The sequence below is a fragment of the Chinchilla lanigera genome, unplaced genomic scaffold (genome assembly GCF_000276665.1).
Source record: "Chinchilla lanigera isolate Chin_1 unplaced genomic scaffold, ChiLan1.0 scaffold00062, whole genome shotgun sequence".
Classification (NCBI taxonomy): domain Eukaryota; kingdom Metazoa; phylum Chordata; class Mammalia; order Rodentia; family Chinchillidae; genus Chinchilla; species Chinchilla lanigera.
In genome coordinates this window covers 6,588,382-6,611,573 of record NW_004955463.1, presented here as the reverse complement: position 1 = coordinate 6,611,573, position 23,192 = coordinate 6,588,382, and the positions used below count along the sequence as shown (strand labels likewise).

Sequence of the window (23,192 nt, the reverse complement as noted above, 5' to 3'; positions counted from 1 at the left end):
AGTTGTCCACGGATAACCTCAACCTTCCTCCAACCTGTTCCTTCCTTTTTATATTTCATGCTCCTCTTCCTTTTCTAAGCTCAATTGCACCTTCTTTCTCCAGGGAGCCAAGGTTGCTCCAACCCCTAATCAAGCCCTATTGATTCCACTCATCTCCTAACACTTTCTGACTCTTTATTTCAGATGTCACATTCTCAGGGTTCAACCAGAGAAAAAATGAGAAGAGATGTGTAGCCAAGCATCATGGTGGCACAGATGTGTAACTCCAGCCCTCAGGAGGCTGAGGCAGGAGGATTACTTTGAGTTCAAGGCCAACCTAGGCTACATAGTGAGTTCAAGGCCAGCCTGAACTTCACACCAAGACCCTGTCTCAGAAAGAGATAAATAGACAGAGAGAGGGAGTGTGTGCAAAAGGCTTATTGAAAGGAACTAGCTTATGTGATTGTGTGGGTCTGGTTAGGCAAGTCCAAAATCTGTAGAACAAGCTGGAATATTCAGGCAGAGGCTGCATATTCTTTTTGAGGGAAGCCTCAAGTCTGCTCTTAAGTCCCTTCACCAGATGGAGTCAGGCCCACTCAAATCATCAAGGATAATTTCTCTTCCTTAAAGACCACTTATGTATCACAAAGAATCAACAACTTGGATCTCATCTTATTAAAAAGCTTTTGCATGCCAAGAGAAACCATCAACAGTGTGAAGAGACAACCCACAGAGTGAGAAAAATTTTTCCAACTATTCTACAAAAAAAGGACTACTATCTAGAGTATAAAAGAACTAAAAAAAATCAGACCCTTCCAAATTAAAAGATCCAATCAAAAATGGGCATCTGAAATGAATAGACACTTCTCAGATGAAGTAGAAAGAAATATATGAAAAAATGTTCAACATCATTGGTCATTGAAGAAGTGCAAATTAAAACAACACTGAGATTCCATCTCACCCCCAAAAGAATGGCTGTCATGAAGAAATCAACCAATAACAAATGCTGTTGGGACTGTGGGGAAAAAGGAACCCTTCTCCACTGTTGTTGAGAATGTAGACTGGTGCAACTGCTGTGGAAATCTGTGTGGAGATTCCTCAGAAAACTAAAACTAGAGGATCCATTTGACCCAGATATTCCCCTTGTTGGTACTTTCCTGAAAGAATTAAAAGCATCATCCACAATGATATATGAATACCCATGTTTATAGCAGCACAGTTTGTAATAACTAAATCTTGGAAACACCTCAAATGCCCATCAACTGGTGAATGGATAAAGAAGACATTTTTTTTTTATATACAATGCAGTGGTACTACTCAATAAACAAATAAATAAATAAATAAATGTCTCAATTTGAGACATTTCTAGGTAAATGGATGCGTCTTGAGACCATATTCTTAAGTGAAATAAATTGGACACGTGTGTAATTACTGCATTGTTCCTCTATTGTGAGGCACCAAAAATATAAATAAGGACCAAAATGATTAATAGATATTGTGAAACAGGAAGAAAATGTTCAAATGGGAGGGAACCAGAGAGGGGGTAGGGAAAAAAGGAAAGAAGGGAAAAGAAAAAATGAGAACAAAGGTTTTGTAAATAAGGAGGGAAAGCTAGGTGTGGTGGCGCACGCCTCTAATCCCAGCACCCAGGAGGCTGAGGCGGGAGGGGAAAGGAAAAAAGGAATCAAAGTATATCATGTACAGGTACAAATTCTCTATGATGAATGTGATCATTATGTGTATTTAAAATGTATCAATAAAGTTAATTAATTTAAAAAGTTAACCAGTTATGGACATTCATGATATCTACAAAACACTTTTTTGGAACAGTTACATTAATGTTTTATTGGATGACTGGGGACTGTAGTCTAACTAAGTTGACACAAAAATAGACCCATCATACTCAAAATTTATAAACAATAGAAATCTACTGCTCACAGTTCAAGAGTCTAGGAAGTACAAGATAGGCACCTTTTGTCTGATGGGGGGTCCATCCTCATAGATTATTCTTGCTGCGTGTTGACATTGGTGAACAGCTCCTTTACAAGGACACTAATCTTGTGTGAGGGCAGAGGCTTCATGGTGTAATCACCTCTATCAGTTGGTTTTCCATCACTGTTGCAGAATGCCTGAAAAAATCAAAAGGGGAAAGTTTTGTAATGGTTGATACATTGTGTCAACTTGAGAAGTTCAGAAGTTTAAGTGACTCACTTTGTAAACATCCTGAGCCTATGCAAGAGGAGGGTGGGGAGATGGTGTGAGTGCTACACCCACTGAGGGCAGGTAGCCTGCAAACAATATAAGGGAGGAAAAGAGGCTTGTTCTCCCCCTTTTGCTCTTGCTTTTGCTGTCTTCTGCTGCCTTGAACTGTTCCCTCACCATGACTCTCTGCCTTGGAGTGAGCTGATTGTGGACTGGAACCTCCACAAATTGAAAGCTAAATAAAGCTTTCCTTCCTTAATTTTGAGTGTCAGGTATTTTGTCTCAGCAACAAAAGAAAAGTAACTAAGACAAGTTCACTGTGGCTCAGTTTCAGAGGTTTCAATTTATGATCACTTAGCCCTGTTGCCTGTGGGCCTGTGGCAAGGCAATACATTGTGGTAGAGACCATGTGGTGGAGAAAGCTGCTTGGGCCAGAGTTATAATAAACCCTTGAGTGCCAGGTATGGTGGTGCATGGTAATCCCAGCACTTGGGAGGTTGAGGCAGGAAGATCATTGTGAGTTTGAGACTAGCCTGGGCCACAAAGTGAGCTCAAGGCCAACCTAAACTGCATAGTGAGACCCTGTCTCAAAAAGAAAAAATAAATAAATAAATAAACCCCTGAGAGTAGTGAATAAAAACTTTCTTCCACTAGGCACCACCTCCTAAAGTTCCACCACCTCCCAAAGGTGCCACAGGCTAGAGACCAAGCCCTCAATATATGAGGAGACATCCATCCAAACCACAGCAAACAGTAGCCCACTAATGCTCATGAGTTTTATTATTCAATTTTTTTTTACCTTTGACTATGTTATAGGCAGGGTTTGCAAGGGAAACAATTTAATACAGGACACATCATTTATAGCATTATTTTATAGTAGTCAACCAAAGAGTCAAATGCAAAAGAGTTCAAGAGATCTCTTCACACACTAAAGACCCAAAGAATTCCCCTGAGGGCCTGGATCCCATGGCAATGTCTTGCACGAGTCCAACTGAAGACCTAGATCCCATGACAGTGCTTCCATGAGTCCAACTAGAGGCCTAGAGCCCACAACAATATCTCATGCAATTCTGTTTCATGGATCTGCACTGGGAAGGCCCAAAGGTCAGTGGTGGAAGCTAGAAAGTCTGTGCCAGTGGGGTGAAGGATCTGTGCTAGTAGGCTAAGGGATCTGCACTTAAACCAGGAAGTGACATTCAAAGTAAGGGCCAAAGCTCCCCCTAAAACAGCCATCCTCAGCAACAACAAAGTCCCGAGCTTCTCTGATGATGAGAACAGCTGAGTTCATATCAGGAAAGCCAGCATAACAACCTCCTCCAAGAGAACCAACAGCACCACCTCTTCCTCTCCAGTTCTCCTTTTTATGTTGTTGGCAACAATCCCCAGATGGGCCCTCCACACCCAGAACTCCACTGATTCAGTTCAACTAGGTTTTACAAGTTGACCAGTTGTCAATCCACCACAGACTACACTCATCTAATCTGCTTTATATCCATACTTTTCCATACTCTATCAATTTTTCACAAACATTCATTGAGGCAAGCATAATTAGGTCTAATTTTAAGTGTTGGGCTGGAGAAATGACTTGCTCGAAGTTTTCCAGTCATTAAGAGGTTTTGTGTTTTCTCCTCTGTTCAGAGCTGGCTCTCTCTAAGATGTGGTCCTTGCTCCCTTAGGTTATAGTTTGTAATTTCCTGTCTTGTATTTAGGTTGCTTGTTCTTGCAAGTAGTTTGGGAAATTTTAGAAAACAGCTAGTCTGAGACAGACCTGTAATGTGCGTTGCTCTGGGCTCAGCAGGTAGATCCATTCACCAAGAGATGGCTTCTCATTCTTTGTTTTTTATTTTTATAACATTTTATATAACTCATAAGACAGTGCCTGTATAAAAATTCACACAAACTTGCTAGAGGGCATACAATTTCCTAAAATGCCCTGGGTTTTTGTTACATTCAGTTTTCTAAGGATGTACTCAAATCAATGCTAAAATGCAAAAGTATTTGGTAATTCATTATCTTTGGTAAAACTATCCTTATTATTTTGTCTCCTCACAGTATTAACTCTGATATCTACTTTGTGCAGGGTCTGCCATTACTAGGCTGTCAGAAAAACATTAAGGGCACGTATTTCCAAATAGCAGAGATGGCCCCCACAGCCTCCACCCATGTTTGAGAATCATGGATCTACACAGTCAGACAGGCAGCTTCCCACCAGGAGTCCCAGGACTCCTCCCAACTGGGCAAGAAGCAAACCCCTGTGAGGAAAGGTACAGGCTGAGGCCATCACTGCAATGACCCAAGGGGCTGAGCTACGGTGGGGTCAGGTCCCGCACTCTCACCATTCAAGCAGCCAATTCCATCACCAGTAAGTAGATGTCCCAGTTGGCTAGTGAATGCTGCTGCTGGTCCCACCCCAAACTTAACAAGAAGAGGGAAATTTGAGGCCAATAAGGGCACGACTTTTTCCCTGGATTCCCTCTCATCCTTGTCTTGCCTCTAGGAAGTCACTTCGATATTATTGGCCCAGAGCTCAAAGTAAAGATTCTTTTTAAATGTCTCCTTTTCCAAAATAGTTTTAACTTTAACAAATATTTACAAAGTATTTGTGCAGCACTATTTTGAGTGCTGGGGGTGTAGAAATAAAGCCAAGTACCTCCTTCTTAGAGCTCACATTTTACCTGTAAAAGTGGGCAATAAACTGAGAAATAGGAATATTATATAACACATAATAATATATTCAAAATAATATAAAGAAGAGAGTGGCAGTTAGAAAAGGAAATGTGGTTTTTTTTTTTTTTTTTTTTTTGCCTTAATAACCTGCCTTCCTTCTTTTTATTCATGTTCTTTTAAGCCCTTCCCTAACCCAGCAAGTTGTCTTTCCACAACTGGAAAATGAAATTTTTCATTAACTTAGTGAAGAAAATATGACAGTGTGATGACCAGAAAAGCAAACAATGTGCTACATAAACTATGAGCCTGAACCTGTGAAAGCACTGTTCTTGGTACACATGATGAAGTAATAGAACACTGAAATGCGTTTTGGTTTCCATAGTGCAGTTCCCTTTATATGAAAGCCAGCTTATATCCTGCTTATCTCTGGTGCTGTTGTTTGGATTTGTTCCCCCAGATCTCATATAAAAAGACCAGTGAGAACCTGGCTGCAGTTTTTCTTGTCGGAAGGTACCAGAGCGATAGCGTCCTTGTCTCACTTCATAATGGATTGGATCAAGCTGTTCTTCCTCCACCCTGTATCGTTTTATCAAGGGGCTGCTTTTCCTTTTGCACTTCTGTTTAATTATCTCTGCCTCTGGGATTCATTTTCTACTCAGGCCAGGTAGGCTGGATGGATCATTTTGCTCTTACTTCTTGGATCACAATAATAGAGCAGAAAGAACAGAGGGGCCTGCATGCGTGATTACACACTAGTTATGCTTGTTTTTAGCTTGTCATCCCTGGCACTGATTACTGGTTGTTTTATAATGAGCATGGATTTAGGGTAACACTGACCTGGAAATTGACGTCATGTCTGCATTGACTCAAAGTGTGATCAGCTCACATTAAATGTGAAATGGATGAAAATAAATTCTTGGGAGAAATAGTAGTTCAGATGGCACAGGAAGTTCCCCAAATCTGTGCCAAATATAGATCCCAGATATTCTTAAGCAGACTTGATTTTATGGGTTTTAATCACTTTCAATAAGATTAAATTTTATGTAGAGTAACACCTATATGTTACATTTATAACAAATTGTAATCTTTAATTTAAAATGCTTTTGCATGATTTCTTTCTCTCTTCTCCATCTTTCCCTCCCTCTCTTTTTCTTTGTTTCTGTCTCTCTGTCTCTGTCTCTCTCTAGTCTGTCTTTTTATTCTCTTCTCTTTCAATTTTTTTTTCTTTTGGCAGTACTAATGGATTGAATTAAGGGTCTTTGCATGGAGCTCTATCTCCAGCAATCCTCTTCTTTGCAGTACTGATCTCTTGAACTTGCACTGAGCGGCATCTCCAGAATTTTTTTTTTTTTAAATTTTGAGAAGGTCTTGCTAACTTGCTAAGTTGCCCAGGCTGGGCTCACACTTAGGGTCCTTCTGAATCAGCCTGCCACAGTGCTGGGCTTACAGGCATGCACCACCACAGCCAGCTCCTTTGTATGAATTTTTGGAGAAATAAGTCAAAACAAATCCTGATAGATTTGCTATCTCTCAATTTGGGGTTCAATTTGGGATGTCTCTAGAGATTTGTTCACTTGATTGTGAGATTCTTTATGTCCAACAAACTCCTTACATTAGAAATAGTTCCTATTTTTAAAGTTTTAGTGGAATATGCTTTTGTAAAGTGAAAATCCATCTGTCCACAGGCCACTTCCTAATAACTTGCTAGCCGGGCAGGGTGGCACACGCCTGTAATCCCAGCATTCAGGAGGCTGAGGCAGCAGGATCATTGCGAGTTCGAGACCAGCCTGGGCTACAAAGTGAGCTCAAGGCCAGCCTGAACTGAATACTGAGACCCTGCCTCAAAAAAGACAAAAAAATATATATAACTTGCTATTTGAGGAACTGTAATTTTTATATATGGAGGTTTCTTAGAATCCAGCTTTATCTACTGTCATGATTGCTGAGTTTGTATAGTTTGCATGTTCACCACTGGCTGATGGCCCTTACTTTCATTTCTGGGAGGTGGGGATAGGGGAACAGTTATAAAGAAGTTTATTGTTGAGAAAGAATCACAGATTAATAAATAAAAAAAAAAATAAGAGTTAAATCCCATGGATTTACTACAGGTTTCAGATAGCTCACTTTGGAGTTCTAACTCCCTCCCTCTCTGAGATGCCCTTCCCTTATCTGTAAAATGGAAATAATAATACCTGTCTCACTGGATTACTTTAAGCGTTAAAGATATTCCTCATAAGGGATTATTGGCATAATATCTGAAATGAAATAAAATTGAAAATCCTCAATGAATTATACATCCTCCACTGTACCTATGTGTAGACACCTCAATGTTTATAAATCTCCCAGGGGAGTTGCCTCTGGGTGAGAGGGACCTGTCTGGCTTCTACTTTTGCTGTGTAAGGAGTAACTGTTTCCTTTATCTTCCCCTGGCAAGTAAAGTGGTGTTGCACGGGGGGTGGGGATATAGCTCAGTGGCACAGCGCTTGCCTGGCAAGGGCAAGGTACTGAATTCAATTACGTGTACCAAAAAAAACCCAAACAACAACAACAACAACAAAGCTGGGGAAAGAGTCACCTCAAGCTGAGGATAAAGAAGAGGCCAGGAATGGTCCAGCGTTTTTATACACGAGGTATCAACCAGTCTCCCCAAGAAAGTAATTCGTGCCAGCGTGTGCCCAGCACCATTTCCAGAGCCATAATGTACACTTGGGGCAGAGTTTTCTGGTTCTGAGTTGGTAGAAAAAAAGGAGGCTTCTTTGACTCACCCTTTTGGTCTCTGACAAGTTCCTATCATACTTTTTCTGTCTCCTTTATTCAGATTTATTAATTTGGAATCCATATTTTTAAATAAACCTACAGAAAGAATCAATGTGACACACACTCCCCACCCTACCAGCCTCTGCAGTTCCTCCTCTATTTGGTTTCTGAGGAAGGCATGCTCCGCAAACCACTTTTTTGATGTTTATGTCATTGAAAAAACAACAGTGCCTTTCTTCCCTGGTTGCCTGAGGATCAGCCATTATTGTAGATGACACAGTAACTATTCTGACCAGGAAGTTCATGACCACCTGACAACTACAGTGGAAATGAATGGTCATTGATATCCTCTACCTTAGGAAAGCAATCATAGAAAGAGAGATATTTAGAGAAAACTAGTCAAAATGTAGAAAACCGCACTAGATGTTATTTTTGTATTTGGATTCAGACACTGTTTTGGTGGTGATAAGATGATTGGTGTGATTTAGGATTCCTTGGGTTACACTAAGCAAAATGAACCCAAGCCTAGACTTGCAAGACGTGGTGGCTGTGAGAAGAAAGACCTCAAGGAAATGGCAGAAGGAGTGAGAATAGGATCAAGAAGAGACAGGAGGACTGAGAAGACCAACGTTGGTGCTGCAAAAAAGGAATAAAGGTTCTTCAGTCATTAGATCTGCAGTGACTGTGTAGATTTTTCACAAGAGGATGAATAAAACTAAAAAATGAAATCAAATTCACAGGCAGGGGTGTGACTCAGTGGCAGAATGCTTGCTTAGCACATCCAAAGCCCTGGGTTCCATCCCTACCCCTGCAAAAAAAAAAAAAAAAAAAAAAACCCAAAAAATCAAAAAAAACCCCAAACATATAAAAATACATACATATAATGCATATATAGTACATGAACTCATAAGCTCTAAAATGCAGCAGTGAGAGTGAAAAGTAGACATAGTTTTTTTGTTGTTTTCAAAGACTTATTCAAGGGTGGTGTTAAGTCTCCTTTCTGTCTTGGGTTCTTTGAAGTGCTTCAAGATAGGGTAAACCCTGTAGAAAGGACTTATGTTGAGAAGAGGAAGTTAGAGAGCTCCTCTAGGTCCTTTACACTAGATTCACATACCTTCTCAGTCAGACAACACGCAGGAGATTTTAATGACGTCCCTGCCAATGAATGCTCCAGGACTGCTAAGTGCAGTGGTGGACACATTTGGTGGGAGCTAACTGAAGGTCAGGTACCCACAAGAGAGTTTCCCACAAGGCAGGATTTGTTGTCTGAGGTGATAGTTTACAGAATGATCCTCATTCTCAGGGTTTCTCTTCTTCAGAAGAACAAAAGAGAGGCTTTGGTATCATAACAACATGGCTCCTCTGCATGTTATGTGGGCCCTACTTCAGTTAGTTTTCCTGGACTGAGTTCTGAGGTGGTTGGTTTATCATGCTATTCCAAGAGTCATCAGGTCTGTTTTCTTCCAGGTACCTTTTCCTCCTGGCTGGAGGAGGCGTGCTGGCCTTGGCTGCCATGGGTGTCTATGCTGTGCTTATCTTCATCCCTGCGGTCTGCGCCGTGGTTCTGGTCTCCTCGCTTGGCCCACAGGATGTCCACAGGTGGACTTTCTTCTTTCAGATGAGCTGGCAGACCCTGTGTCACCTGGGTCTGCACTATACTGAGTACTATTTGCAAGAGCCTCCTTCCCTGAGGTAAATCACCCTGATCCTTTGGCTGTTCTCAGGTGCCCAGGGTTTGCTGGTATAGTGGGAAAGAATCTGAGTGCTGGATTTGAATCCTAATTTTTCCACATTTGAAGAATGTGGTCTTGAGCAGGTTATTATTTTTCATACTTGATCTGGTATTTTTTTAGAAAAAAAATGAGATAGCAATACTTGGCTTGCAGTTAGGCATGGGAGTGTGTGCATGTAGTCCCTGCTACTCAGGAGGCTGATGCAGGAGGATCAAGGCCATCCTGGGCAATGTGGTGAGACTTCATCTCAAAAAAATAAAAAATAATTAAGAAAGAAAAGAAGGAATAGGTAGTAAGAGTCCAAAGCCCACAGAAAAGTCCTGCTTAGGTCATGTGTTGCCCTCAGCACAGGCAGTTTAGATATCCAGCCAACAAACACTGTATAAATCCAAGGTCGACTGTGCTACCTTCCTGTGGTGGCAGCTGCCATATACCTTTTATCTTCATTCAGTCATTTCATTGCCCCAAGAGGGACAGTCACCCACCCAGAAAAATCAACAAACAAGAGCTAATGACACTCTAGAGAATTGTTTTCCTGTGTTAGTGAGATGGTCATTATTAGGGCAATAAGTATCTTTGTGCTCTCAGGGTCTCATGTTCCTGGTTCTCTCTGGTTATTAGGTACATGGTCTGTATCACTCAGACGAGAACCTGATGCCAAACTAGGTGGTGCCCTGGATTCTAACCTGCCATTGGTCTCCTCTCTTTTCCTTTCCATCCCTACCACACCCAGAATCCTGTTGTTGTTACCAAAGTCTTAGGCTTGTTTCTCTGAGGGAAAGGCAAGAAAGGTGAGGCAGCAGGTGGGCAGGACATAGGAAGTACTGAATGGGATGTGGTGAAACCAGATAAAGGCTGGTAGAGCAAGTTGAGCAGGATCTGGCTGGATGGGGCGGAAAGCTGATCCAGACCTGAAGTGAGAATGTACCTGTTAGTTTACTGGAGTTACTGCAACAAACCTCCATGGCCTGGGTAGCTTAAATGACAAAATTTGATTTCTTCACAGTTCAGGAGGCTAGAAGGCCAAAGGAAGGGTGCTGGCAGGGCTGATTTCTTCTGAGGCTTCTGGCCGTGGCTGGTAGATGGTGCCTTCTCCATGACTTCCTTCTGCATATATCTATGTCCTAATCTCTGAAGGACACCAGTTGTATTGAATTAAGGCCACCTCTCCGACCTCATTTTAATCACCTTTTTAAAGGCCCTCTCTCCAAATCCAGCCACACTTTGAGGTACTAGGAGTTAGGACTTCAGCACATGAACTTCAGGGGAGACACAGCAAAAGGTAAATTAACAGGGGTTGGTGGCACTTGGAGGCCACCCTGATTTCAGTTAGGATAAATCAAGTGAGGGAGTCAGGTTTCCTTCAGTCTTCAGGCACAAACAACCGTGGTTGGAAGTACTGTTTTCTCTCCCCAGGACAGCATGCCTGACACACTGGAGAATGTGTCCCTGTAGCTTCCGCTAACTGTTCTCCACAGTCATCCATCAGCAGGACCTTCGGTGGTAAGGCAGTAAGAGTTCAGGTGATTGATGAGGAACTCAAACTGCTGTTGACTCAGCTGAGCACACGTCACAGATCATGCAGAGTCTCGCCGTCAGAGTCTGGTTTCTAGTGAAAAATCTTCAACTTCCTGTAGTCACTTGAGCATTGAGTTATTGTTTTGTTTCTGTGGCAAATTTCCCTCAGGCCTCTAATCATAGTCTTTATAATCTATTCTTAAAATATTATAATAAATATTTTCCTATAATATTCCTCTTTCTTTTATTTGTATCACTGATTAATGATATACATTTTACCATTTATCTTTTTTGTGGTAGTGGGGATCAAAACCAAGACCTTCTCATTGAGCCCTGACCCATTATTGTTATTATTATTATTATTATTGTTGTTGTTGTTATTTTGAGACAGGCTCTTGCCAAATCACTAAATTGCCCAGGCTGGGCTTGAATTTGCAATCTTCTTGTCTCAGGCTTCCAGAGTGCTGGGATTACAGATGTGTATACCGCATCTGGCTTCATTTACCCTTGAATCCTGTCTGAAAGAGTGGATGAGTGGATCTGAATTAATTCAAGAGTCTTTGTGGGACATGATTTGCTGTGAGGTCATGTATGGCAGACTGGAATGGGAGAGATAATAAATACAGAATGCTTTCATAATAAGAAAAAAATTTCTTTCAGGTTCTGCATCACTCTTTCTTCCCTCATGCTCTTGACTCAGAGGGTCACATCCCTCTCTCTGGACATTTGTGAGGGAAAAGTGGAAACAGCAACAGGAGACATCAGGAGCAGGAGCTCTTTGTCTGAGCATCTGTGTAAGGCTCTGCCCTATTTCAGCTACTTCCTCTTTTTTCCTGCTCTGCTGGGAGGTCCTCTGTGCTCCTTCCAGAGATTTCAGGCTCACATTCAAGCATCCAGCTCTTTGTGTGGCTACACTTTCTGGGCTCTGACCCACAGGGTCCTGAAGATTCTTGGATTAGAGTGCCTAAAGGTGGCCCTGAGAGGCGTGGTGAGTGCAGGAGCAGGACTGACTGACTGCCAGCAGTTCGAATGTATTTATGTCCTGTGGTCCACGGCCGGGCTCTTCAAACTCACCTACTACTCCCAGTGGATCCTGGATGATTGGCTCCTCCATGCAGCTGGCTTTGGGCCTGCGTTTGACCGAAGCACTGGTGACGAGGGATATATCCCTGATGCAGACATCTGGACACTGGAAACTTCCCACAGGCTATCCCTGTTCACAAGAAAGTGGAACCAGAGCACAGCCCGGTGGCTGCGCCGGCTGGTGTTCCAGCAAAGCAGGGTCTGGCCGCTGTTGCAGACCTTTGCCTTCTCGGCCTGGTGGCATGGGCTCCACCCAGGACAAGTGTTTGGCTTCCTGTGCTGGGCTGTGATGGTAGAAGCTGACTATCTGATTCATGCCTTTGCCAACTCGTCTATCAGATCCTGGCCTCTGAAGCTGCTCTACAGAACTCTCACCTGGGCCCACACCCAGCTGATTGTTGCCTACATAATGCTGGCTGTGGAAGGCAGGAGCCTCTCTTCCCTTTGGTCCCTGTGTAATTCCTATAATAGTGCCTTTCCCATGGTATACTGTATTTTACTTTTTTTATTACTGAAGAGAAAGCACAAAGTTAACTGACATCTTTCCTTGTCTTTCACCTTATCCACTCATGAAACAGTTTAGGAATTGAGAGATAATGCACAATGCTATGTATGTTTCAACTTTTCCATAATAAAATGTTTTGCATATTAGATGGATATACCCAATGACTTATCATAAAAAGCTAACTGTAAGAAGGTACTCTGCTGCTACTGAGGATACAAAACAAAAACACAAGATTTCTCCCCTTCAAGTTTATTTTTCTAGGTGTGGAAGCAAAGTTTAAGTGAAGTAATATATAAAAACACAAGGGGGCTGGGAACATACTTGAGCACTTGCCCAGCATGAACAAGGTCCTGGGTTCCATCCCCAGCACTGCAAAACCAAACAGAAAACAACACAAGGTACTGAACACCACATGGGAAATGGTGTGTGTGTGTGTATGTATGTGTGTGTGTGTATATATATATATATATATATATGTATATATATAGCTCCAAAAATTGTCTAGTTGGCCAACCTGATCCTGGAATGTGAACTTTAATAATACGCATTAGTCAGCTTTTCATCACTATTTTGAAATACCTGAGGCAGGCTAACTTATGAAGAAAAGGAGGTTTAGTTAGCTATCAGTTTTTGAGGTTTGAAGTTCAAGACTGGATAGCCCCATTGGTTTGCCCTCTGGTAAGGGCCCAATGATGGATGATGTCACATCAAGTAAGGAAGGCTTGTGGGCATAATGGATCACATCTCAAAAAGGAAGCTAGACTGTTGATGGGGAGAGGACCCCGCTTTTGTAAAGAGCACTGTGGAGAATTACCAAGAGATTACCTGAAAACTGCCTTAATCTCTTTGGAGGGTACACCCTGAATTGACTTAAAGGCCTCCCACTGGGCTTTACCTCTTCAGGGTTCCATTACCTCCCAACTTCCCAATATCACCACCCTACTCCCTACTCCCAGTATCACCACCAGGCCTCCAACCTATGGGCACACAGGGGACATTAAAACTCTATCTAAGCCACAGCACACACAAAACCAAAACAGCAATGATATCATCACATTGGTCCGTTACATCCCTACCCACAGGTGTGAAACTTTTGGCCTAAACTTAGAAATTTGAAAATTTGTCTAAAGATAGGAAGGTTGATATCATTCCAGAGGATAGGTGGAAATGCACCTAAGGCTTGGTAACTACTTAAGCAATTGTTAAGTACAAAATGGACTCAACATATAACATACAAAGAGACAAATAGCAGGATGTAAATGCTGTCTAACATAACTCTGAAGGTGGATTTCATTCCTTTTCTTTGGCATATCCTAAAAAACTCTCTTTGTTCCTTGCTTGGGGGCATATCTCTGTGGTAGAGTGTCTGCCTAGTATGCTCAAAGCCCTGGCATCACAAAAACTAATAAATAAATCAGGAAAAGCAAAACAACTCCCCAAAAGAGAAAGATATCAGCATGCCATGAAATACTGAAGCAATGTCTTTTAACTAACAATTCACAGTACTGCCTCATCTGTGGGCAGCTGTGCTATTATATAATTATTGTTTTTCTTTAAATCAACTGTAAGTCCACTTATTTCTTTAAGATTTTCCTCCTTCTAAGCAATGGGGATTGATACAATTGACTTTGGTCTACTAATTATATTTTATTCTAGCATTTACTAAAAGAAACTCTTACTTGCTCAGCCATTGATATTTTCCTACTAATCTATCAATAACTGTGTTGTGTGTAATGTTCCTATCCTATTTCATAAATGGATGTATGTTTATTATTATGTGTTTCCTACAACAACCATTGAGAATAGTTAATGATTTTTCAATAGGTCACTCATGTTTAGCTCTATTTATATTCTTTAGAAGCCACTTTGAAGATACCAAAGTATAGCACAACAACTCTTGATAATCTCCTACCTCTTCTGTAACTCACTATTATTTGTCTATTTGTTTTCCTGAGAAACTATTTTGTAGATAATAATATGTAAAACGATAACCATTGATAATTTCCTACCATTTTGTGTGTAATTTGCTAAGTCCCCCCTATTATTATGTTATCCTTCTTTTATTCTTTAAAATAAAAAAAAAAAAGAAACTCTTACTTGCTCAAATGGAAAAAAAAAAGTCTGTGTACTGCTTAAACTATGTGGCTACCTAGGGTGATAGCTGTCCCACCACAAAAAGCATTATACGGGGAGTTGGAGGGTATAGCCTAAAGCGTGAGGCCCTGGGTTCATTCTCTAGCATAAACACACACACACACACACACACACACACACACAGTACTACACAAGCATCTAAGCTTGTTATGTGTTCCAAATCTAGGCTTTTCACTCTTTTCAAAATGTAAATTTGCAAATAATCTTTTAATCTTAAAAGCTGACAAAGATAGTACTAAGTCAGATCACAGGTCATCTAGAAAGTGAATAACCAACATCCAGACAGACAACCCTGATCTTTGCGCACAGAGCCTTGCTCCACCAGCAGCAAGGGTCATGAGGGACAGCGATGGCATGAGTCAGTGGTGTTCTTAACCAGAACGGTGCGGTACCATCTATCACCAAGCTCGAAAGCTCAGAGGAGACAAGGTGGACAAAAAGGGTTTCCCAGAGGTGGGAATCATCAAATGATGTAAAAAAAAACAAAAAAAACAAAAAAACAAACCTCTAAGAACATTACAAACATGCTGCTGAAATGACCATCCTTAGACTATTCCAGCGAGACAGTTAGGGTGATGCTGGTGGTACGTGGGAGGAGACTTAAAGTTGCAGCATTAATTATTATAGAAAAAAACCTTATTCAACATTTAGGGGGGTGGTGAAGCAAATTATGATTGACTATCACAGAGCTATTAAAAATTAATCTCTGAACTCAGGAGGCTGGGGGAGGAGGATCTCTTCAAGTTCAAGACCAGCCTGGGCTACACTGTGATTTCAAGGTCAGCCTGAATTACATAGCAAGGCACTGTCTCAAAAACAAAACAAACAAAAACAAAAACAAACAACAAATGCCTTGTATAGGGGTCATTCTGAGAAGCTGTCTACATGGGTGTGTTCAGTTTATGAAAATCCTTCAGTGTGCTGTTGATGGTACACACCTCTAATTCCAGCATTCAGAGAGGTTGAGGCAGGAGGAATGGAAGTTTGAACCCAGCATGGGCACCTTAGTGACTTAATAAGCACTGTCTCAAAAATAAAAAATAAAAGGAGATGCAACTCAGTAAGAAGGCTCCATTCTTAGTACTGAAAAACAAAATCATGTTGTGTATTAATGTGTGAAGTTTGATATAAAAGTTACACTTCAAAAAATTAACTGAATACTTTTAATGATTAGGGAAATGCTTCTAGGGAAATGTTAAAAATTTTAAAAAGAGGTTGGTTAAAAAACCTTTTAAAATGCAATCTGGCTTCCAGATTTATCTTCCTATTGATGATCAAAGGTAACTTCTATTCCTCTGATGGATGAATGGGGGTGTCCCCTTTGTGTCCTTTTAATTTGCATCCTGTAGGGAATATGTTGCTCAGCTGGACAGTATAAAGAACAATGTTATTTGAGTGAACTGATCTAAGGAAAAATGCCAGAGACAGAGATGTGGAGCCAGGAACCATCTGTCTGCATAGCAGACAACATGGACCCAAGATGGCAGCAGAATAAATGAGTGTGTCTTCTTCCAGCCCCTGTTTCTTTTGCTAGGATTTAACTCTTTCAGTTTTAGCCAGCTGCAACAATTGGCAACTTCAGATTCCTTGTCGTCCATTACTGATTCTGTCTCTCCCAAGCCCCTGCCCACTCTTCCAAATTCCCTTGCCACTGACTAGTTAGTTGCACTGGCTTATTAACCTCTCACTAATTTGCTCTTTGCTCCAAGAACTGGACTTGCTATTTTCTTTCTCTGCTTGAAATCTCCTTCCCCAGTGCCATGCTCTTGGACCTCCAAAACCATAAATAAATAAACTTTTGCTTCATGAGTTTCCTAGCCACAGGTATTTTGTCACAGCAACAGGAAACAGACTGAGGCAGAGAAAACAATCATCATCCTAATTAAAATGCCAATTGTTAGGTCATCCATTTAAGTCACTTCCAACAGCTTCTTTTTTACAGTATTATAGAATACAAACCCATGATATAGGAAACTGGATTCTCTACAGTCTCTCAGCTTTGCTCTAAGAGGTGAAGGAGCAGTGACTACACTTCATCTAAACTTTCCCCAAATATTCAACAGCACTCTTTTCAAAGCATTTCAAAACATCATATCATAGTGATATATGTGCACCTATGTTCATAGCAGCACAATTTGTAATTGCTAAAATGTGGAAGCAACCCAAATGTCCATCCACCGAGGATTGGATAAGAAAGTTGTGTTACTTTTATATAATGGAATATCACTCAGCTGTAAAGAAAGATAAACTCGAGGCTTTTATAGGTAAATGGTCACAACTACAGACCATACTCATAAGTGAAATAAATCAAACATACATGTGCAAGCACCGCATTGTTTCACTAGTGTAAAACCTGAAAGAGTTAATTTAAACTAGGAGATATGATAGACATTGTGAATTGATAGGAAAGCACTCAAAGGTAAAGGGCAACTGGGATGTGGGAAAAGAGAAGGGAAAGGAGAAATTTTGTATGTATGTATATGCAGGATAGTTAACATGGCTGTTCTACTGTCTTGTATTTCTTTGCTGAAAGAAACTGTCAATGAGTACTTGGTCGATCAGCATTGCATGTCTGTATCTGTTTTCATGAGAAACCACTTTGAAGATATCAATATGTAATACAACAAACATTGTTAATTCCCTACCACTTTGTTTGTAACTCCATACTGTCTGTACTGTTCTTTTGCTATTTTGTAAAATGTTGTCTGTCTGTTGTTTTCCTCCTTTTATTTTTAAAATTTAAGAAAAAAGGAACGGTAAAGTGAGCATTGCCTGTAGCATTTTCTTCCAACTGATTCTGACATTGGCAAAGGTGCCCCTCTCTATCAGGTGGTTTGATTCAATTCCATTCTACCACCAATCATCTCTGGGACCCCAGTAATGCTGTCTTGGGGCCTAAGTTTTCTACTGTGTTCTAAATGTGTGTGTGTGTGTGTGTGTGTGTGTGTGTGTGTGAGAGAGAGAGAGAGAGAGAGAGAGAGAGAGAGAAATAGTAAGTGTTTTGACAAGTTTTCCACACATTAAGCAGGAAAAGTAAAGCATCCTTCTCCAATTTGGCTCTCTGATCACTCAGCATGAATTTTACAGGGAGAAATGAAAGAAAATCTGCGGGATGCCCAAGGTTCATTGTGAAGAACTAGCATTTTCAGTGTTTCTCCCACTGTCTTCACCTTTGAAAGAACAAAGTGATATCTGTGGGGCTCATTAAAAAACTGAGAGTAAACACTATTGCTATAGTGCTAATAAAACACTTAACTTTTCTTGCTTCCCTACTTTTAACTTGTTGGCCTGTATTTGGCAGCTAATCACATACAATATTCATGTGCTTTTGGTCCTCATTTCCAGAACCAATTCTTAACAGTAGCTAGAGATGCCAGATTGTTTCTGAGGGAGTGTCTTGGTTTGCTTCATTTGTTTCTTTTTGCACCTATTTCTTCAGAAACACTTTTAAATTGCACTTGAAGTAATTATGGATGTGTGCTTGCCTTGCAGGGAACCCGTGCAGACCATATAATCTTAGTGTAACCAGGGTTTAGTCGCAAGGCCGAGCTAAATATGTTAGTTCAATCAAAAGCCTTGGAGGAACACAATGTTGTGAAGAGGTATAGGGTGGTGTTTTCTTGCACCCTCAACTTTCCAAAAGGATGTTTTTCACAACTTTACTTCTAAATTGTTTAGAATTTAGGCTGTGCTTCCCTGTAGAAAGAACACTGTGTTGATTCCTAGGGCCACTCATTGTAATGAAGCGAAGTTCAGGGAACATGTTGTTCAGGATAGAAGAGACAAGCAAGGGAATTTCCTTCCAATGTCTTAAATATGAAGCTGACCCTAAGTACATTTTATTTCTGTAATTTCTTTTTCTATAGTTATATAAATGTGTGGACTTTAGATCCTGATCCAAATAAACCAGCTGTAAAAGGAAATTTATAGGGAAATTAAAACCCTAGATATTAAAACATTCTTGGAAATTTTTTCAGGTATAATGAACATAGTGTGATTATTTTGTTAAACAAAGGGTCATATTTCAGAGATACATACAGATAAAACGCTATGTCTTAAGATTTCCTTCAAAGTAATCCGGATAGGAGAAAAAGGGAGTATGTGTGGATGAAACAGATTGGCCACATGGCGAACAATTACAGCTGGGGGCGGGGGAGTGAATGGGACAGCAAATCATGTCGCCTAGGGATTGGGGAATAGTTGTTACCAATCTCTCCTGACTCTGCCTGGAGAATTGTATTTATTTATTTATTTAGGTAGTTAGTTTGTTTGTTTTTGGTTTTTTTTTCCGGTACAGGGAACCGAACTCACGACCTTGCGCTTGCCAGGCAGGCGCTTTGCCGCTGAGCTAAATCCCCAGCCCCTGGAGAATTGTATTTAGGAGCAAGAGAAACTAAGCCTTTCTTAGAGGTGGAAACAGAGTAGAAAGTTGAAGGCAGAAAAGTAGAAGGAGAGGAGAAAGGAGAAAGCAGCTCTATGATGGTTCTGGAACACAACTATTCCTTTGTGTACATTAGGTATTGGTTCTGGGATCTCTAGTGGGTACCCAAATCTGCAAATGCTCAAGTCCCTTAGAGAAAATAATGTATTTTCACATAATACACATACATCACACATCTTCCTGGATATTTTTAAGTCATTTTAGGCTGGGTGTGCTGGCACATGACTATAATCCCAGTACTCAGGAGGCTGAGGTAGGAAGATAACCATGAGTTTGAGGTCAGCTTGGGCTATAGAGTGAGTTCAACAGAACTTTGCGTGGAGACTCTGTGTCAATAAAAAGGTGACTGAGCTGGGGGTGTAGCTCAGTGGTAGTATGTGAATAGCACACACAAGGCTCTGGGCTCAAGTCTCAGTACCACCAAAAGCAAAACAAAAAAGTCCACTCTAAATTATTTTATACTATGCACGTACTATAATGCAAATGCTATGTAAATAGTTATTACACTGTAGATTAGGAAATGACAAAAAAGTTCATGCATGCTCAGTACAGACTGTTTTTCACAGTTGGTGGAATCTATGGCTGCAGCATCTGAGATATAAAGTGCCAGCCAAGCATGGAACATGAAGTTTAGGAACAGAAGAGAAATAAGGGAAAAGTAACCAAAAAGAGGTAGGTGGTTTTGGATTTTACTTCCTCCATTCTGAGATCAGTCTTCGCCACAGGGCTTACTCTGGCCAAGGAAACGGGAATAGAAGTGGAAGGCAGAAGCTCTAAGACCACCAAGTGGGTTTCATGGTTAGTCCCTAGTCTCTGCCAAAAGACTGGCTGTGTACCTGACCGCTCGGGTTCTGGAGACAATATCCCAGATGTGGCGCCACAGCCAGTCTGTGGTGGACATCCAGTGAGAAACAGACCTTTGTTGCTGGTATCCCAGACATTTGGGAGCCGTCTGGTATTGGCAGCATAATTGTACTATCTTAACTAGGTGGCTTTCCTGTTCACCAACAAGAAGTTCCCTGGTATTTTGACAAACTTTGTCCTCAAGTCAGCACTGCAATTTAATCCTCCGGCTCCCCTACTCCTTTCCACCAGTGAATATTCTAATAGGTAAATGAATACCTTGATGGCTAGAAATATAAAAAAACTGTTTAAAAGCATGTAAATTTAAAAAAATTAAGTAACGATTTGCTTGTTTAGTGGTTATAAAGACAAACTTTGATGAGTTTTTGACTACGAAAAAGATCTTCCTTCCAAACTAAAGTGGTTGCGAGGATGATGTGCTGATTTTGTATGGCTTCCAGGGGCAGTGCATGGCTCCAATTCCTCAGTCCTCTGCAAACACGGGCTTCTGCTCATTGTTCCCCAAGCTGTAAATCCCCGGAGTGTTTTCTTCTCTTCCACACACCTGCAGTTTGGTGACTCTGCCTAGGTGCTAATCTTTCACCGAGACCCCCAGCCCAGACCACCTGCTACCACTGCATGTGCAGCTGCAGCATGTGCAGCTGCAGCCCCACTAAATGAGAAGCAGTTTCTGTGTGTTATGGGTAAAAACGTGCTGCTGAGCAGGACACCTGGTGGCTGGTCTTCTGGACGAGACAGTCCCACCTTTGCTGCAGCAGGATGTTTGTTATCTTCAACCCAAGCTGCAGATGGTAAGACGGGTATAGTGGCATACGTGGAGGTGCATAAATCTGCTGGCTCTGCTGCTCTCACACCATCCAAAGTCTTCCTGTACGCTGCCTCTGTAAGATTCCTTCTGCTCTTGGATTCCACCACTTGCAGTGATGATGGGCATCCTTAGCACGGCTTCTGCCTTTTATGGTTTTGTTCTCCCATGCTTGCTATAAGCATTCTGGATGCAGCTTCTCTCCAATTTGGTCTCTTTTGTTTTTATTTTGAAAAGAACTTAGTTTCAGATCCACCAGTCCTTCCCTTTCTTGTTTCAGCTTTGACAATGTATTTCCCTCTTCTTGAAAAAAGAAGTCTATCACTTGCAAGGCTTGGTGCAGGACTGGGGGCAGGGTGGATGCAAGTACTTTATTGGAAGCACTGGTCACAGCATCCTGGCAGTGTTTTACTATATAATCAAGAAGCCTTCCGGATTAAACTGAAGTACACAACATATGACTGGGAACAAGCTGGTTATGCCACTTCCAAGAGCTACTACATGACTCAGAGTGATGTAAGACTTTATAAAGACTTCACATACTTTTTAAGAGATTTGTATCCTTGAGAAGAGGAAACTGCTTAGCAGGCCAGGGAATTGATAAGAAACAGCAAAAGCTTTTTTCTTTGGCAGTGTTGGGATTGAATCCGGGGCCTTGTACATGCTGGGCAAATGGTCTACTGAGTTATACCCCAGCCTACACAGCTAATATTTAATTATCACTATGTTTGTGAGCCCTCTGCATATTCCATTTAAACCTCACAACCACCTTATAAAGTAGCACTAAGGTTACTCTATTCTCATTTTACAGGTGTGAAAATGGGACAGAGAGATTAAATAACCTGGCGAAGGTCAGTGTGTTAGCTAGCTTTCCATTCCTGTAACAAAATACCTAAGACAATCACCTTAAAAGGAGAAAAGGTTTATTTTGGCTCATGGTTTCAGACTAGGGTCACTTGGCCCTGTTGCTGTGGGCCTGTACACAGGGAATCATGTGGCAGGAAAAGCTGTTCAACTCACGGTGGCTGGAGAGCAAAAAGAAGAACAAGGTGATGGTGTTCCAACATCCCTTCAAGGGCATACTCCTCAGTGACCTTGCTCCCACTACACTCCAGCATCTTCCACCAGCTCCATGGGCTGGGGACCACGTCTTTAACACATGGACCTTTGGGGGAACATCACATTCAAAACGTAACAGTCACATACTCAGTATTAGGAACAGCTAAAAGTCCAGGTGGTCTGATTCTACAGCCCACAACTGTAACTAACCACTATGCTATCATGATGCTACTATACCAACCTTCAAGGAATTCATAAAATAGTTATAAGGTTAAAGTGTGACAAGTATCAGCAGTATTTTTTGATGAAGATCTGAAATGAGGCAAACCACAGCTTTTTTAGGTAATAAATGGGTATGATGGACATGTGGTCAATAATCATTATCCTTTTTAACTTTCCCTATTACTTGTTCACACTTCCCCCCTAAAATACAGTCAGAAATCTGGTAGACATTCCTGAATCATTTTCTCACTAAAATATCTACTTATTCCTTTAAAACAGGGATTGAGCCTCATCCCTTCTCTTATCTCCACAGCATCTGTGATCCAGAAATCAGGTTATTATAGTTAAGACATTCCTATACCACTGCTGCTGCCAGTGGCCTTCTGAGCTCAAGAAAGCTGCACAAGAGTGGAGTAACAGCAGAATACCATTCTGGGGAATCTCCATGGCTGTGTATCAGCACAGCACTGACCAAAGCAGCACAGGTCAGTACCCGGCCCTCACTTCTGCATTCTAAATCTTTTATTCTGAAAACCTCTACACTTCCCCCTTGGCATGAATAGGAACTGGATTCCTCTGATATATTTCTGTGTCTTTGTCTCATCTCATTAAATTGCTACTTCAGAGATCAGGTGCTTCAGTTTTTTTTCTATTTCCCAATACTGCATTCAATGTTGTCATGAAGAATACAACTGCCACCGGGAACAGAATTTTTCTAGATAAAAAGCTTGAACCAAACATGGAGTTTCAGCAAAAACATCTCAATAAGACAACTAAGGTGAAACAGATGTGAAGGCCAATTTGTTTCTATTTAATTGGGCATTTCTCAGTATCTGGGTTTTGTTATTAATATATTTTAAGTATTGGACTTAAGTAATTACTAGTTCACTTATACTGACAAATGATAAATACCAAATATCAGTTCTAATATGAAGCATGTTTCAAAATCATCTTTTAAAAAATGTTTATGAGACTAATGCCCTTATCTTTGAATACTATACTGATTTTTGGAGCTGATTTGTATGTTTTGAAATTTGATGATTTACACCATGACAAAAATAAATTTGTCCTGTTTTTGGAAGGTTCCCAAATCTAGGCAAGTTCACTTATTTTTATGTCACAGCTATATATATATGTGATGCTATGCAATAAATTGATGTATCAAAACAAAGATATATATATATATATAGAAGTTAATATAGT

The 23,192-nt window shown here is 40.9% G+C and overlaps 1 protein-coding gene across 1 annotated transcript; it reads left to right on the top strand.

Annotated features, from left to right (window-relative positions):
* Positions 1-5,296: 5,296 nt before the first annotated feature.
* On the top strand, positions 5,297-12,907 carry Mboat4 (membrane bound O-acyltransferase domain containing 4). The gene is made up of 3 exons (XM_005398365.2): positions 5,297-5,512; positions 9,073-9,297; positions 11,517-12,907. The coding sequence occupies exons 1-3, from the start codon at positions 5,394-5,396 to the stop codon at positions 12,475-12,477; spliced, it is 1,305 nt and encodes a 434-aa protein (XP_005398422.1). The 5' UTR covers positions 5,297-5,393; the 3' UTR covers positions 12,478-12,907.
* Positions 12,908-23,192: the final 10,285 nt, after the last annotated feature.

What these genes read in the sequence shown, in the direction of transcription:
- Mboat4 (XM_005398365.2), top strand. Translation starts at nt 5,394, where the DNA reads ATGGATTGGATCAAGCTGTTCTTCCTCCACCCTGTATCGTTTTATCAA. An exon ending in TCATTTTCTACTCAGGCCAG is followed by an intron (nt 5,513 to 9,072) that starts GTAGGCTGGATG and finishes GTTTTCTTCCAG; the next exon opens with GTACCTTTTCCTCCTGGCTG. An exon ending in CAAGAGCCTCCTTCCCTGAG is followed by an intron (nt 9,298 to 11,516) that starts GTAAATCACCCT and finishes AATTTCTTTCAG; the next exon opens with GTTCTGCATCACTCTTTCTT.